Consider the following 17,548-nt stretch of genomic DNA (forward strand, 5'->3'; position numbering starts at 1 on the left):
GGAAACTAACTAAGCTTTAATTAAAAAAGTAAAAAGTTGAAAGAATCAGTTCTAATTTAAAATCTTTTAATTTAAGCAATGTATGCTTATTCTAAAGAGTGAAATATCCCATATCTGGTTATTGTTCATGCTGGATTGCATTTTCTGCAAATATTGGATTTCCAATTCAAGTCAGGAAACTTCAAACGGATAATAATAGGAAAATCGATATTATATATATATATATATATATACATACTTTTAGGATATTTAATTTTTTCTAGATTTATATTTAAATACTTTAATATTAAAGTTTGCAAAAAAATGTTTAATAAAACAAAGATAGCAGCTTGGCACTCAACTTTACTTACATAAGCGCCATCTATACAATTTGAAGAACACACTTACATCACTTTGGATATACTTTTGCAGACCCCAACGCTAATATAGTAGGTAAGTTAGAATTAAAACTTACTATTTACTTGCTTTAAGTATTTTTTAATATTTTTTATGTAGTATTTAAGTATTTTCTAGATATGAAATTATATTTTTAAGAATATATTTGTTTTTTTTAATTATGAATTAGTTCTTTTTGTTTCTTATATGTTTATATAAATTTTGTCTATTTCCTTTTTAGTTTCTTTTTATTGATATGCATATTCGTGTTGGGGAGGTTTCTGTAGACAAGGGTTTCTAAAATGCATTGGTTGCTAAATTAATTTTTCTAAAAAATTTATTTTTTAAAAATTTAATTTTTTTAAAAGGTTTAATTTAATACTTGACTTTACATTGCTTATTTCTCAAAAAACTTCATTGGTCTTTTCCTTTCAGAACTTTAATTTTTAATTGCTAATTTCTAAAGGTACCACTTTATTGGTATTTCTTTTTGGACATTCTTCACTCTTTACTTTTGGTTTTGACTTTTACCCTTGCCTGCATGAATGACGAAACACGAATTGAATGATTGGAGAGTTAGGTTTGGAAGCAACTTCCACTTGATAAGTCTGTCTCCTGCCTGCTCAGCAGTCATTCACTTATGCATTTAAAAAAATTTTTTTAGATTAATTTTAATATTAATTTTAATTTGCTAAATTGGTGAATTTATTCTCATGGTTTGGTTTTGTTCTTGATTTACTTATGCTATCTGAATTTAAATGATATTGTAGATTAGTTCAAAAATTAAATCTTTTATATGTTTGCACATTTTTTAATTATTTTAAATTTGCTTTTTTACATATATACATGTTTGTTAAAACTTAAATTTGTTTAAATTTATATATATATATATATTTGGGAAGAAGAGGAATGTTTAAAAGCTATTGCTAAAAAAGTTTCTTATAAAAATATTAAAAAATAAAAACACATTCTAAAATATAACCTAAAAAAGGTAAAAATAAAAATAACATTCTAAGATATAACATAGCATAACAAAAGTTACAATATTCTTTTTCGTGACTTAATATTAGCAGACAGATGATGGCATCACTATTAAGTTTCTCCAGTGCGTTATATTCTATATATAATAATGACAATGCATTAACTTTTCCTTGACTCAAATTAGACCTTAAGTATGTTTTTATTCTTCTTACTATTTTTTAAAGGATTTTTATTTTCAACTATCGAAATTTATAACCAGAAATTCTGGTTGGGTCCAGCTTATCCGGGCCCCTGGGCGCTCGCCCCAAGCGCGATAAACCTGCACTGACTGGTTAAATAAAATAAACGAGACCTTACAAACTACATAAGCTTCACCTCAGCCAGTGGAGAGTTCTGATGATAAATCGTTAATCTTTCAGAAGATATTTAAAATTTATATCATATTAGTATAATCAACACATTAACAGAATGAAAAAAGAAAGAAAATAGAATCTGCACATATTTTCTTTTACGATTTTCGCTTCTTACAGCTTCTGAAAATATTCAGTAAAATGACTTAATGACAGTAGTTTAAAATGAAGGAGTAAAGCCTTATTTTGAATAAATATAAGTGGCCCTTACTATATCCTTTACTGAAAACGGGGATGGAAAATAAAAGAGCTAACCAAACCATGTGAACGACCCAAAATACGTTATTGAACTAAATCTCTTAATAAATGAAAAAGTGTAAATTTTACTAAAGGTTTACAGTGCATAAGAAACTAGAAATTAAAGTCAGTTTAGCAGGCACTAGTAAATTAAACTCTACTTTATTATTACTTTATTTCCTTCTTGTAAATGAAACTAATGAATACCAAGTGAGGAATAGTTTTGTTAAAATGCACTACAGTATACAATACATCAACTGCATGTTTAAAAAATTGAGATTTGGAAGACTGTAATTATGCTTTCCTTTCTACAAAGCGTTAATTCTGTACAGGCTGTTTCAAAAAAGGAGTTTTAAGCTCTATTTCCTTAAATATGCATAGGATGATTACGTGAAGGGATTCTAGTTATAGAATTTCTCACAATAAGATAGAGAATGTTATGACAACAATTTCAGCACTAAGAATGAAAAAGTAAATGAAAAATAAACTTATTTGGCTGTAGGGTTTATAGTTATTTTAACTAACATTTATTTTAAGTTTAAACTATCTTTCCTGTCAATCCTTACTTTCCCCTGGAACTGCCAATGCCAGAATATGTAAATTTGAGTAGAACGCGCAAGCATTCAAATTATCAGCGGAAGTAGTATGATTTAAATAGAAGGAAACAAGTTCGGTGAGAGAGAGTTATTCTTACTTAGCGAGCGCGGAGGTAGTTAGAGAATTAAAGAACCCCGCGTTGCGGCCTATGTGCTTGGCGGAAGTAGTTGCAATTGTTCCAGTGAGCTTCAAGTCCGCTGAATTAGCTGCGGCTTTTGTAAAACGCGGTGAGTTAGTTATTTTAGAGAGCCTCGTAGTTAGAATATTGTCTTTACTTTCTTTTCAGGTTCTTATTTTTATTTTGACTGCCGAGTTGGCACCGTTTGTAAGCGTCAAGAGGACGCAATTGTAATTTAGTACGTTGAATAAAAAGGGACTTAAACCCTTTATAAGACTGTGGTTTATACAAGCTTTCACAGTCACCTCTTGGTTGCGTGCTAGTTAGAGGCGCGCAACGTTATATGGCAAACTTTGTAATTGGAATGTCTAGAATCAATGTTTAAAAAAATCTTTTTACTCAGATTCTTGATTACCTTGAACATTATGGCTCAAAGAGTTTCTGAAGGGTATCTGAGTTTCTGATAGTGGGATACCTTAATAGTATCCCACTATTACGGCTATTGAGATACTTTTTAACTTCCTAATAGCATTTTTCTGAGTATCTGAAATACGACCAAAATAGCGTCTTTCAAGATGAAATTTAACATTTGAGAACAGAAACGTTTCCGCCGATAACAAATCCGGCAACTCAAGATGATTAAGAAAAGTTACAAATTTCTTTACAATAAACTGCTTGATGATTGGTGCATTGAACGAAAAAATTGCTGATGCGTCTTGCTGTTCAGTGTTTAAATGCAAGACAACAGATATCAACTAAATAAGATGAAACAAAAACTTTAAACTTGCTTATGCAGACTAAATTTTAAAAAAGCATGTTAATATATGTGAATACCGTTACCAGTACTTATTGTGTGGCAGTTTCGCCGGGAGTGTTTGAAAAATTAACCATAAACCTTTGTAAAAGTAGTATATATGTTACATCAGTAACAATTTTTAAGAATAAATCGTATGGACAATATTTTCTGTTAAATTGCTGCATTATTCCCGTCCTAAAAACGTCATTCATTTTTCATCTATCAGCAAGAGTAATGCAACTGGAAATTACGGGGCACCAGGAATGAATTTCACTTAAATTTCTTGAGCGGAATACAAATTGACAATTACCTCAGAAGACATGTAGGATTACAAACTTTTGCTTCGTGTTGTGGTCGTTCTTGCTCGTGACAGAAACCGTCATGGACCTTCTCATCTGTCACTTTATTCACACATATGGCTTTCCTGTATTGCTCTCCTATAACCTCGAGGAACAACAGAGAGAATGAGAATCATATAAACATAGATACACATATGCATTTTGGATAACCCGAAGGAAAATAAAAGCTTATCGAAATAGAAACTGCCTCACCTTGGCAGACGCTATTACATGGCGACCATGTATCTTCTAGCCGCCAGCGATAATGTACTTGATCGTGTGTAGAGATTGTGTACTGGTAAGTTACTGATGGCGGATGCAAGTTGCCAACTGTGAGTACCTAATCATGGAAAAAGTCAAGCATATTATTAAAATTAAGTATTATTTTGTAACTTTAAGAATAAAGGCTGTTCGCATTTGAGTACAGTTTGCTAATAAAATTAAGTATGTACTTTTGCTTGAAAAAAGTTGTTAAAGGTCTTTTAGTGTTAGGTCTCCGTGTAGAAGAAAGTAATGTGTAACTTATATGATGATTTATATTCTTTTTAAAAAAGAGAGAAAATATATTGCTACTAAAGATTCAACCATTATAATTATACTAAAATAATTAACACAAAAATTAAATCAGATACGTTCAGAGTATTTCCTAATTTAGTTCCTTTAAAGCAAATCCTCAAATATTTTTCTTCAAAAGGCTGTTTCGTTGCTTAAATTGGGTTAAGGTAATCCTATTTCGAGAATTTTCCTTCTTAAAATGAAGCTAGTCAAAGTTTTATTACAAAGTTTTATTAGTCAAAGTTTTATTAGTTTTATTAATTATTTATTATTAAACAAATTTTTTCAACTATAGTTTCAGCAATGTTAATGTTAATTCTTTCGAAAACTATAATGAATTCATGAATTTTCTGTAAAAGATCCAACACGCAGCGGCCTGAGTAACTCAATTTATTACAACAGTGATTTTCAAAATTAAAAAAAAATCTTAATGTAATTTTTTCGGCATTTTTGATAAGCCATACTTACGTAAAATTATTTTTAGCTTCTGTTTATCGGTCTAGAAAATGATTATTATTAAATTATTTATTTATGACTAAAAACGGGAGGCCACTATAGTACAGAGTTTTTCGCAGAGGTAGTCACATGTTAGCAAGCTGTGAAGTGAAGGATATGTTTTCGCGCTTTCCGATGCGAAATATGGCCCACCAGCGGCCGAGCGGTAAAGTCGCTGAACACTGGTAGTTCGGTCCGAGGTTCGAATCCCGCGAACGGGCTGGGCGTTTTCGTGGTTTTCCCCATGTGTAACGTGTATACGAGCCAGTTTCCCTTAGAAAGTCCTCCACGAAGGCATCCCTCCTCTTAGGTAGATAGCCCTCGAGGCTTTGCCATAATCACACACACACCGATGCGAAATATTCCTTTTCTGTAAATCATAAACGCTGTGAAATGCATGGTTTTAAAATTTCCAAGTGCGAAATCAGCATTGTTAATCGGATAAGGAAGAACCGTCAATCATTACTTCGACATGGAGAGAAGACTCCAAACGATTACCCGACAAAGATACGTAGTATTCTAATGTTTCTAAAGTTAAATCGTTGGTAACAAGAGAAAGTACGCTCAAATAGCAATCAATTGTAAAGTCTTTAAATATATCTATGCAACAATAAGTAAATAAATAAATCAAAATTTACAACTTAAAAAACAGTTCATTAGCTTTTGCTGAGACATATTGCTCAACGCAGAGATAAATGGAAGTACATTGTGGCCCTTGATGAAGCATGGGTTTATTTATTATCGAAAACGAAGGGAAAAATGTGCATAAACTTTTCTGTCAGTACAAAGAAAGCTTCAGTGAGGTGTTTAAGATTGTCGCAAGGTTCTTTTACAGTGGAAAACTAAAAATAAGAAGAGCGGGAAAAGTGTTAAAATCAAGTACTTTGAAAAAATGTTTTAAGATCGACACTTACAGAAGAGATTCCATTTCTTTCTCCCAATGACTTTCAAAGAATTAAACTTCACCAAGACAAACTAACAAGTCATGTTTCGAAATGTACCAGTGCATTCCTTACAAAAAATGAAGTCTGATACAGGTATTGCATATATACATTATTAACATATTCCAGCTAAGCCTCTGACGTTCCTACTATGGACTTTTGTACCTTTGGTGGTTTGTAAAGAGCTTTCTCTAAGCGTAAACCAACCACGATTGATGGATTTCGAAAAGTAGAGGAAGAGAAATGGAAATCAATCTCTTATTAAAAGTCCTTCTATCATGGAAATCACGATGCAAGTTTATAATCCAGAAAAATGGCTATCAAATCGAACATTTAAGAAAATACTCTTTACATTTTTAACATTAATTAAATAGCCCCGAAATCGTTCTAAAAATGTATAAACAGCCGCTGTAATCCGCAAATAACACACCTTTTGATGCTAAGTAGGAAATGTCTAAAACTGTGTAACAGAAAATTTTTACCTGTCTGCGTTTTGGCGATAGAAAATCTATCTGCTTCAGTTTTTCGTTAGAACTGCTGAGAATACATTGAGTTCGTTATATTAGCTCATATTCGTTTCCCAGCATTATATCCTACCAGTGCATCTCTGGAACACTTCATATGAAAATAAAATGAATACATAAGGACTTACACAGAATACAATATACAACGTTCTTAAATAAAATGCATAATATTTGCTTTATCACGCCTGTCTCCTTTCAAATACATAGAATATTTCTATGAAATCTGTATAAGTTTGTAATCGTTCTTCTATTAACATAAACGCCGACTAGCTCTAAAAGTATTTATTAGCAGAGCGCAGAAACAGTTACAAAGAAATATACATCAAAATAGAACATACACCAAAACGTTCCTAATTAGGAACACCTAACACTAACGTTCGAATCATGCAGAATTTATCCTCATCGCAGCGGGAGGTCGACTGCTGTAACTTGTTCTCGTCGCCACTAGATGGCGGTCGATAAAATAATTCAGTTACATCCAAATACTTTTGTTAAGATGCTTCTAATTAACATGTTGGTATACCGTTTTGTAATAACCATTAATATAATAATAGCCAATAATGATAACAATTCAATAAAAACTGGACTGATTTTTGAAAAAAAATATGGAACTAATGCCTATATATTATTAAAAAAGTTAAGTATTTTATTTAGTCGCAGCTATAGTGGTGAAACATAAGTAATTCGTAAAACCTAGTTTGCTCGCGTCCCCTTCCCGACGGTTAAAAGGGTTGGTCGGCTGGAAAATGCTTTCCGGATTTTCTTCGTGCGTAATTAAATAAAGCCTAGTATCCCTTAAAACTACCTCTTGGAAAAAACTCTGTACTATAGTGGCCTCCCATTTTTAGTCATAAATAAATAGTTTAATAATAATCATTTTCTAAATCGATAAACAGAAGCTAAAAATAATTTTACGTAAGTATGGCTTATCAAAAATGCCGAAAAAAATTACATTAAGATTTTTTTTTTTTTTTTTTTTTTTTTTTTTTAAATTTTGAAAATTACTGTTGTAATAAATTGAGTCACTCAGGCCGCTGCGTGTTGGATCTTTTACAGAAAATTCATGAATTCATTATAGTTTTCGAAAGAATTAACATTAACATTGCTGAAACTATAGTTGAAAAAATTTGTTTAAAACTACAGTAATAAAACTTTGACTAGCTTCATTTTAAGAATGGAAATTCTTGAAATAGGATTACCTTAACCAAATTTAAGCAACGAAACAGCCTTTTGAAGAAAAATATTTGAGGATTTGCTTTAAAGGAACTAAATTAGGAAATACTCTGAACGTATCTCATTTAATTTTTGTGTTAATTATTGAAAGAAGAATAAATGTAAAAGTAGCAGAAGATATTTCTTATTTCAAATAACAAGCTCTTGCCAAAACTTTCATTCCAAAACATTTGCTTTTTAAAATTCTTTATTAAAATCATTCTAAAAATATGTAAATGCTCTCTGTATATGCAAGAGGACTATGTAGGAATGAGGGAAACGAAAAGAAATAATCAAGTAAATATTTGGTTATTGTCAAAAAGTAAAACACGAAATTCTTCAAGATGTCAAACTGTTTAGAAGTATCCGTAACCATCTCCACGAGATACAATATTTACTTAAACATTAGTTTTTAAAAAATGAGAACGCGATTTACCAAAAGCTGGTAAAACGAATTTCAATGTCTTGCGCGCTTTGTGGATGATTCACATAAACTTTTATCTATAGTGTTTATTCAAATAAACTTATTAGTTATTCACATAAACTTTTATTATTTTACCAACTGGCCCTGTTTAAGCGCCAGTGGGTAAAGATAACGCAATAATGTATAAATAATATGAGTGGTGATGTGGTGTATTTAATTATGGCAAAGCACACTAGGACTATCTGCCTAAGGGGAGGGATGCCTTCGTGGAGGACTTTCTAAGGGAAACTGGCTCGTATACACGTTACACATGGGGAAAACCACGAAAACACCCATGCAGCTGGCCCGTTCGCGGGATTCGAACCTCGGACCGAACTACCAGTGTTCAGCGACTTTACCGCTCGGCCGCTGGTGGGCCTAATATGAGTGAAAAGTCGCTTCATATTATACTCCTCACATTCATAATAAAAATTGTATGTGGATTATTTCAACAAACGAAAAAACCTGTTTTACAAGTTTTAAAAATTAAGTACATAGGGTTATAAGGTATTTCTCCCGTCGTCTTCTTAACATGCCTTCGTGGTGTAGTGGTCAGCACACTCAGCGCGATTCGAGAGTTCAGTGGTTCGAGTTCCGGCGAGGGCATTGCTTATTTTTCCCATCTCCTGCTTCCAAATTAATGTCTCTACAGATACGCCCGAACTAAAAAGTGATGAATGGGGATTCTTCACCATTAGAATGTGGCAATTGGGCCCCTTTAAAACCCCAGTCTCCCTTTAAAAGGGATAGTACATGAGGTATTTCTCCCGCCATCTTAGCATGCCTTCGTGGTGTAGTGGTCAGCAAACTCAGTGCGCATCGAGATGTCCGTGGTTCGAGTCTCGGCGAGGGTATTGCACATCTCCTGCTTCCAAATTAACTTGTAAAATTTGTGTCTTCGTACAATGAATTACAAAAAATGATTATGTGTAGGAAGAAATTTTGGGTCTTCAGGAATAAATTATAAAAAATTATTCAATTATTATATTATTTATAACTTATTACAACAAAGAATAAAAAATTATAATAAATAAGTGAATATTTAAAAGCACAAAAATGCTGCGTATTTATTATTTTAAAATTTCAAGAAAAATTTAATATTTCTTAATTTTCAACATAATAACAAAATTTTAAATAAATTTTCAATAATTTCTTAGTTTTTAGGCTCAAGCATGAAAGAAAATCTTCAATCTTGATACCAAATCAGCACAATTTTTAACCAAATGGAATTTTTTCTACAAAAATTCTCATGCCATTTAAACAGGTACTAATAGTAATTAGATATTGTTCTTAACATACCATAAATATGGTAACTTATTTTAATTTTTATGCAAAAAAAAAAAAAAAAAAACTTCATTTGTTTACCTGGACAAAAAGATCTTTCTGTAAACGCTTTGTTGCATTAATTCTTTCCACAACAATATCTGAACCCGTGTAATCCAGAATTGAGTCCCCATATAGAACAGATTTGGGGAACATTGAGATCATGTATTTTCCATTGAGGAGGTATTCATGATTCGAGCCTAAAAGAGCTACAATGTTGAAAGAAAAATAATGGCATACGATAAGATTTTTTGTCAAATTATATGCATCTGAGCTGATCTGCAGTTTTATTCAGTCTTTCACATCTAAGATTAAGAAAATACTCATAAAAGAATAACTAATAATTTTTTGCTTCAGGAAAAAGAAAATTAACAAGGAATAAAATTACATGGGTATGATAATTAATCAGGTTAGAATGGCAGCTGGCTCATTCAGAACTAAAAATACAGTACTAAATGTTTAAATGCTTGCAAATGTGTCTTCTTGTACAGGTACAAGCATTCTGAATGTTCTAAAATTACTTCATTTCCGTTTAGAGTTCACATACATATTGTATGAGAAAACGCCTGATTTCGGCTTTATATTGCAAGGAAATTATGTCTGTAAATTTAGCAGAGGAAACTACTCGTAAGAACAGGTGACATGAATGGGCCCAAATACAAACATTATGTATCTACGTAGCACCACTGAGAAAACTGCTTTAAATTCCCTCTTGTGTCAGTATTACGGACACAGCGATAGGTCAGGGAAGGCTATCATTCTAAAAAGAAAGTAATAAGTTTGGTGGACAGCATGAGCTCTTTCCTTATTATACTTAAAAGCACAGGAAACTATAGTATATTGAATTTAATCAATCATGTATGTAGAAGTTATGCATGTATAAGTAAACGGACAATACAGTTTTAAAAAAACAAATATATTCTTCAAGAATGTAAAAATGCAGAATAAGAATTGCTTGGATTAGGAATATGATGATTGATTTGACGAATCTACTTTTTTGCAAAGTGAATAAAATTATCCTCATGTCAGAAAAGTATTTGCGTTTTTTTTTTCTTTCTCTTTGTCTGAGCGCACATACACACATATGCACAGGGTGTTTCACCAAGAGTCTCGACAACGAAAAAACTGAATAACTATTGAATGGAAAAATATTTTTTTATTTAGATATTTATTTTTTATTAAAACAACGGAATAAAGGAGATTAAAAGATAAGTTTAAATCTCCACAAGAAACAAAAAATATAAATAAAACTTTGCATGACAAAATAGATAAGCGGTCAGTCCGTTAACTTTTAAAACCATGAAATTTTATACAAATAATAAATATAATAATAATAATAAACAAAAAAAGGAAAAAGTTAAAAATTATAATTTTTTAATTATGTAGGAAAAGGCCAAAATTCATTCAATTATTCTTATGATTTTATGCCGTTAAAAAGTTTTATTTTGTCATGGGCGATTACAGAAATATAGCCTTACAGAAATATAGCTATTTAGATTAATTAAGATTATTCTAAACACGTCATTCCTCCTGATGACAGCGTCTTAAGGACAATTTTTCTTTTCTACTATTCTTAACTTTTTCCTTATTTCTAACTTTTCCTTTCATTTTTATTAAAAATTAATGGACTAATCATTTACTTATTTTGCCACTTAAAACTTTACTTATATTTTTTGTTCCTTGAGAAAGTTTAAATTAAAAAAAATTTTTTTTCATTAAATTTTGATTACTTTGCTGCTTTAGCTCAAATATTCCTTTAAGTGCAATTACACATATAAAATTATCTTACAACCTTAACTTACAAAATTATTAGAAAACAATTTATACGTATGAACACTTACCTAAATAATTATCATCTTTTGTATTTTTATGGCCGTACTGAAGTATTTCGATGTTGCTAGCACCAGCAGGAATGGTTACGACATCATTATAGCCTACAAATAGAAGCAGATAAATAACAAGAAATTTAGAATTTTAAGTCAAAATAATAGAAAAAATTAATGAAAAGGAATCATTTTATTACACTTTCAAATTTTTAACTGTGTTTATTTTGTTTGAAACTTGATGTTCCTCTTAGAGCAGGGGTTCTCAACCACAAGAACAATTCCCCCCTCCCTCCCAGGTGGGATTTCATAGTTTCAGTGGGAATACGGTCAGGATTTTATTTATCAATTAAATATTTAGTTTTATTTACGAATATAAAAAACTACTTTTATTCTTCAAGTTTTAGTATTTATCAGCATTTTCTACATTTTTTCTTATTTAATTTATAAAACACATTTAAAAATAATCTAAATTTAATAAATGTATATATTTTTTTCGAGATTGCGAGAGGAAGGGGGAAATAATCATTTAGCAACGGTGAAAGGAGTGCACGGGGAAAGAAAGGTTGAAACCCACTGTCGGAAAGAAAGGTTGAAACCCACTGTCTTCTGTCTCCCCCCCCTTTTTTTTAAGGAACCCAAAAAAAATAAATAAATAAATAAATAAATAAATAAAAAAAGGCAGAACTAGTGTTTTGCCTAGCCTATTGCACAGTCTGGCCCTGGTCCAATATACAGTAATTATAGAACTTTTTAATTTTATCCCCTTTCTATTTTCTCTTGAGTATTAGATAAAAAAGGTGAGAGTCCTTTATATTCATAAATGGACGAGAGAAAGACAGAAAAAGCAATGTACTAAGTGTTCAGTGCAATTACTTTTACTTTATATGATGCTAATAACATTTTAGTACACGTTATACTGTTACGCTATTAAATTTAAAGAACTAGTTAACCAGGAGAACCATAAAAGTCTGTCGGGAGAATTTGTGTCCCATCTGACCTAACAAAAATATGATAGCCAAAGGAAAATTTAAACATTTATATGTTTTTGTATATATATTTATCAATGCGCCAACTCGACGGCTACACAAGTTAAAATTAAGAGAAACTGGACTTGTGTTGCGAACAAAATAACAAAAATCTCAGTACAAATTTATAAGTTGTTGAACGCAATTCAGTCTAAGTATTCAGTCTAACCTGAGCTTGAGGCAGTCATAAGCTCAGGTTGCATGAGAACTCGATGTAACACCAAGTGTCATCTCTAATTTGTGGAATCAGTTTAAAAACAGCGAAAGATGTCCAGAAAACTAGGACAAGGTTGCCCCAGAGCCACAATGACCAATGATGACCGTTATTTGGTACTTTCAGCCAAGCACCAGATAACGTCTATAGCCACACAACTGTCTCGTGACCTCGCTATCACTACATCAATAGGATGTAGGAACATCAATTTCAAGAAAGACAGTTTCCAGAAGGCAGCAGCATACAGTCCTGTCTCAGAAACCCGCTAGAAAACCCCTATTTGCATCCCATTCACTAACCCCATAAAATAGGTCCTTTACGAGAGTGCATGCAACACCAACACTGAGTACATCTTTATTGCGCTAAAACTGTCTTCGCGTATGAGTCCAGATTCAGTCTATAACCTGATTCTCAGGGATTATTGATATGGAGGGAACCTAGGACCCGATACCACCCCAGTAACGTTATGGCAACAGACCAATATGATGGTGGAGGAATGATGGTCTAGGTAGAGATCATGGTAGCTCTTCCCACAAAAAGGAATAGTTACACGGAGAACAAAAAGGAATATTTTTCATCGTCAAGAATGAAAAATCTACTTTACTTAATCATTTTCCCTCTGCAAACGAAAAAATTCAAATTTACTTCCACTTTACGTGCAGTTTTTGTGGTACACGTAATGTTGGTATGCACAACTCCCCGTGCGTAACGCAGATATAATGCAAAAAAAAGCTTATAATACAAGAAATATAAAAGATGTAATGCAAGAAAAATCTCTGATCGCTTTTCAATTAGTGTTTATTTGCCCAAATAGGCCAAATTTCACTGCACATTGTGGCAGTGCATGTTTTTGGACAGTTAAAATGCGTTTTGTTCAAAATTTTCTATTATTCACTTGTTCTGACGCATTTTGATTGGGTGTGTGATACGGTATGATAAGGTATGCTTACAATTTATACGCCGCAAACGGAATATTCATTCCATATTAGCGTTCCTCTATCAATTTTTCATCTTTACATAATGCTTTCCCTCACATCACAAATGCATCTTCATTACTCGGAAGAATTTAGATGTGAGAGTAGAACTCGTATTTCTAGGGACAAATGAAAACATGATTTCTCCATTTTTTATCCCAATCAGACTGATTCCTGACTACTAAGTTGCTCAGTCTTTATTGTGGTCATCTAAAAGACATCGCAATTATATTAAATGGTTGTTGAGCCTGCTATAATTATACATCTATATGACTCAGAAAAAATAACAGGCATAGCAGAACCCAAACAGATGGTATTTACATCCACGAAATATAGCAGTGGTTAACACAGCATCAATCTTTCGTACCGCAAGTTTTCGAAGAGAGGGGTAGGAAAATGGGGAATTATTCACCCGATATTGGGGAAAAATGCGTTTCGGTATCGATGCATATATATTACGTGTGGTTTCACATTGATGCAGTACTGTATTCGATAATCTACTTGTGCAACCCCAAATTAAATTAAATAAAAATTTATTGATGCAATTGCTTTCTCTTTCAGTCTTTGTCCCGCTCCAACTCTTAGAAAACTTTCCGAGAATGCCTATGCCATAGACTCAATCTTTAAGAAGGAAACAAATTATTACGTAATCTATAGTACCTCTAAATAAAATAGAAAATTCAATAATTAAACATACTAAAAAGTGATGGTTTTAAAACACTAAGTAAAATAAAATAATTGAGTTATAATTATCAGCAGGCTTAAAATAGAACATCAATAGAACTATGCCATTTAAATAAAATGAGTGCATGTCGAAGTGTAGTAAAAATAACTTGTGCGCCTAAGTCTAGAAATATGCTTCACTAAAAATACTCTGAGACAAACTTCGCAATTCCATATTTGGAGTCAGCAACCCCAAATCCACATATTAGATCTGATGATTTTAGGAACTAATAAAGCCTTTGAAATGTTAAAATCCATTAATGATCCAAGCCTAAAATTTTCCTTGCTGAACTATTAAGTTCGGATTCTTGGTTTCCTGGGCTGACATTGTAGAGACATTAGGTAATTTTTGGAAGCAGAAGAGATTAAAAATTAGCTATAGCCTTCGCCGGGAATCGAACCACAGATCTCTGGAATACCGGTCCAGCGTGCAGAAACCACCACGAAGGCATGCTAGGAAAGTGGGAGAAATACCTTATATACTCCCCTTTTTTTAACGGGTGACTGGGGTTTTCAGGGGACCCAATAGCCAAATCTTGGGTGTGGAGAATTCTCATCCAACATCCTTTTAGTTCGGGCGCCGCTGTAGAGACATTAGGTTACTTTTCGAAGCAGAAGAGATAAAAAATTAGCAATCGCCTTCGCCGGGAATCGAACCATGAACCTCTGGAATATAGGCCCATCGTGCAGAATCACTACACCACGAAGGTACGCTAGGAAAGTGGGAGAAATACCTTATACCATTCCTATTCTCAGGGGCGGGTGGGGCTATCAAGAACTCGGGAAGTTGCCTGAGGACCTGGTGGCTATAGCGCCGCTTCGTCGACTGATATGGATGGTTTAAAACATTAATCATGACTGTAGGATTCATGCAGCAAAAAATGGTAAAGTCACTGGAAGAAAAATATTTAACGCCCCACCTTAAAAAAAAAAAGTAAGTGTAAACGTAGTTAATCTATCGTTTTAACTCCCTCGTCTTTAGTTCATCAGAATTTCATAACTGTTGGATCTAATTCTTTACTCCATAGCATAAAAGCTGGGAATTTTATGTCCGAATACCCGGACGATTTCATAATGACGTCTTGTCATAAAGATTTGGCACTTTTATGCAAGATAGTGACTATTCGCCATGATAAAGATTTCCAGATTGGCGCCTTGGTATTTTGATGGAAGTTGCATTCTTCGTGATATAAATTCAACTTCATAAAAGTACAATGCATCCTTTTTCCAAATTCACCGCGCTGGTCAGACCAATCCCTTCCGCCTATCTATCTATCCGTTGTATCTCTTTTCAAATGTTAGTGCGATGAGAAAAGTCCTCTCTTTGTACATGCTGGAATCAAGATGGAAATGAGCTTGCAGCTGACGCCATCTATCGAGTGTACTAGCATTAAAACGCGATGAATGGTGGGTACTAAGATGAAGAGATAGTGTATGAAAGCTGACTTAATTAACTGGGGGGAGGGGAGAGGTTAATTTTCAATACTACGCAATTTGAAAGGGATTGCCAAAAGCGTTCGAAATTGAGGAATGTGTACTTGCAACCAAAAAGTTATTTGTTTTTTAATATGTTTTTATTAATAAAAACATCATTAGTTTATAGGCAACGAAAAATGGCAAGGTTTTTCAGTGTTTGGCAAAATTTAACGGTCTGCCAACTATATGCGCCAGGCAAAATACAATTTTGGAAAGCGACTTCAAATAGCTACAATGATTATTACCTTTCTTCGAGTTATTGATTTTATAAATTCCCAAATGGGCTTTCTTTATATAAAATGCACGCACTCGCCATCCTTTCTCTTCAAAATTTTAGAATTTAAGCAATTGAATTATCTTTCATGTCAAGTTACATAGAGATTATAATGGATAGTTGCTTGGTGCTGCCATCTGTCGACTTTAAGTCTAACTAGCTCATTTTAATCTATTCCGCTTCTGATATATTTGTTTTACAGAAAGCGAATAATTAAAAAACTGTGCTGTTTGCTACCATTTTAATAAATCAAAAGTAGCTTTAAGATTTAAAGAAGATAAAAACAGATGGTGAACACATAAAGGCACGAATAAAGAATCAGTGTAAACCAATTTCTTTAACTGACTTCTATTTTTATTTTTAAAGCCTGTGACACACAGACAGTCCTTCCTCATTGTAATTAAATTGGATAAATCGATTTTTTTAAAACTTTTCTATCTGGATGAAATTTATTAATTAGGAAAATAAAACTTTTTCATAGCTTCTTAGATGACACAGGAACGGCAAACGGTACTCACAGCTATACATTTCACGCACTTCATGATAATGATTAGATAAATAGCTTTATTCTGATACCGACAATATATTTTATTGTCTTGGCAAATTCTTTTCCCTACAATGACTCGCATTGTTTTTAAAGTAATGTTTATTTGAAGACAAATTTTCATTTTTTAGAAATCGTGCCTACATTAAAAATTCAAAAGGTTTCCAATCTGACTGAAAAACTAATGTTAAATTACTGCAGATTATTTACTCGAAAATGAAACTAAAATTAAAAAATAGTTTTGATGAAAATGTTATACTTCAAAAAACAAGTCATTTGATGATATTCATGTAAATAAAATTCATGCATAAACCTTTCTGAGATACAATTCTAGCAGAAAACGGTATAATTTTCAAAACATTTAGTGTTAGTTCAGCAAAAAATTATGCTAAAATTAAATAAAGGTAAATAAATGGCTCGGTATCTACGAAATGAACAACAATTACGTTCTTTAGCAATTAAAAAGCGCTATGCAATAAAGGACTTAAAAATATTCATACATAACTTTGTGTATAGGAATATGCAGTCCAGCTACATGTATCGAAATGCTCGGTGATTTCATGCGATACGAAGTACTGATGTCCTAAAACTGTAATTTTACGCAGTCTGGGATAGAGAAACAGCATGTAATAGTTTTTTTTAATAAATTAAAGAAAAATTACAAAAATATCACATTATAAATATTTAATAGAGGAAAATACGCTACGTACCATAGCTGTTGACTGTCCCGCTTTTCCACCGCATATCTTTGTCTCCTGATAGATCAACAAATCTCATAGGTTTGAATTTTTAGTTTTACAAAAGGAAATGTTTTCCAGCGATCAATAAAATTTACTCAACTTGAAATATTTAAATTATGCGAATTCCTTTCTCCCACCCCTACTGATATTCAACGTAATTTTTCTTACTAAATTTTATTTGATATGAATTGTCTTAATCTACGGTAGATATCTGCAGAACGTTGGCGTCGCCTCGCAGCGCAAAACCCTTCTGGAAACTGTCGGTTTTTTGCGCAAGCGATCTCTCGGTTGTTCATATTTCAAAGTTGGCAGCAGTGACATACTACGTAATAAGCAAATTAGTTTAATAAGTACTGTGGTCATGCTTTGCAAAAATGCAAGTTTACA

General features: G+C 32.4%; 1 protein-coding gene across 2 annotated transcripts in view; it reads right to left on the minus strand.

Annotated features, from left to right (window-relative positions):
* The window catches only part of LOC118185900 (A disintegrin and metalloproteinase with thrombospondin motifs 9-like), a 524,770-nt gene that overhangs the window by 66,991 nt on the left and 440,231 nt on the right, over positions 1 to 17,548 (minus strand). For both annotated transcript variants that reach the window (XM_085807795.1, XM_035355846.2), the window contains 4 exons: positions 11,207 to 11,299; positions 9,408 to 9,574; positions 4,066 to 4,192; positions 3,825 to 3,951 (listed from right to left, as the gene is read on the minus strand). In XM_085807795.1, the coding sequence (XP_085663921.1) occupies positions 3,825 to 3,951; positions 4,066 to 4,192; positions 9,408 to 9,574; positions 11,207 to 11,299 (514 nt within the window). The remainder of the gene's footprint in view (positions 1 to 3,824; positions 3,952 to 4,065; positions 4,193 to 9,407; positions 9,575 to 11,206; positions 11,300 to 17,548) is intronic.

The sequence above is a fragment of the Stegodyphus dumicola genome, chromosome X1 (genome assembly GCF_044657685.1).
Source record: "Stegodyphus dumicola isolate Sdum_Otavi_A_Nest chromosome X1, ASM4465768v1".
Lineage (NCBI taxonomy): Eukaryota > Metazoa > Arthropoda > Arachnida > Araneae > Eresidae > Stegodyphus > Stegodyphus dumicola.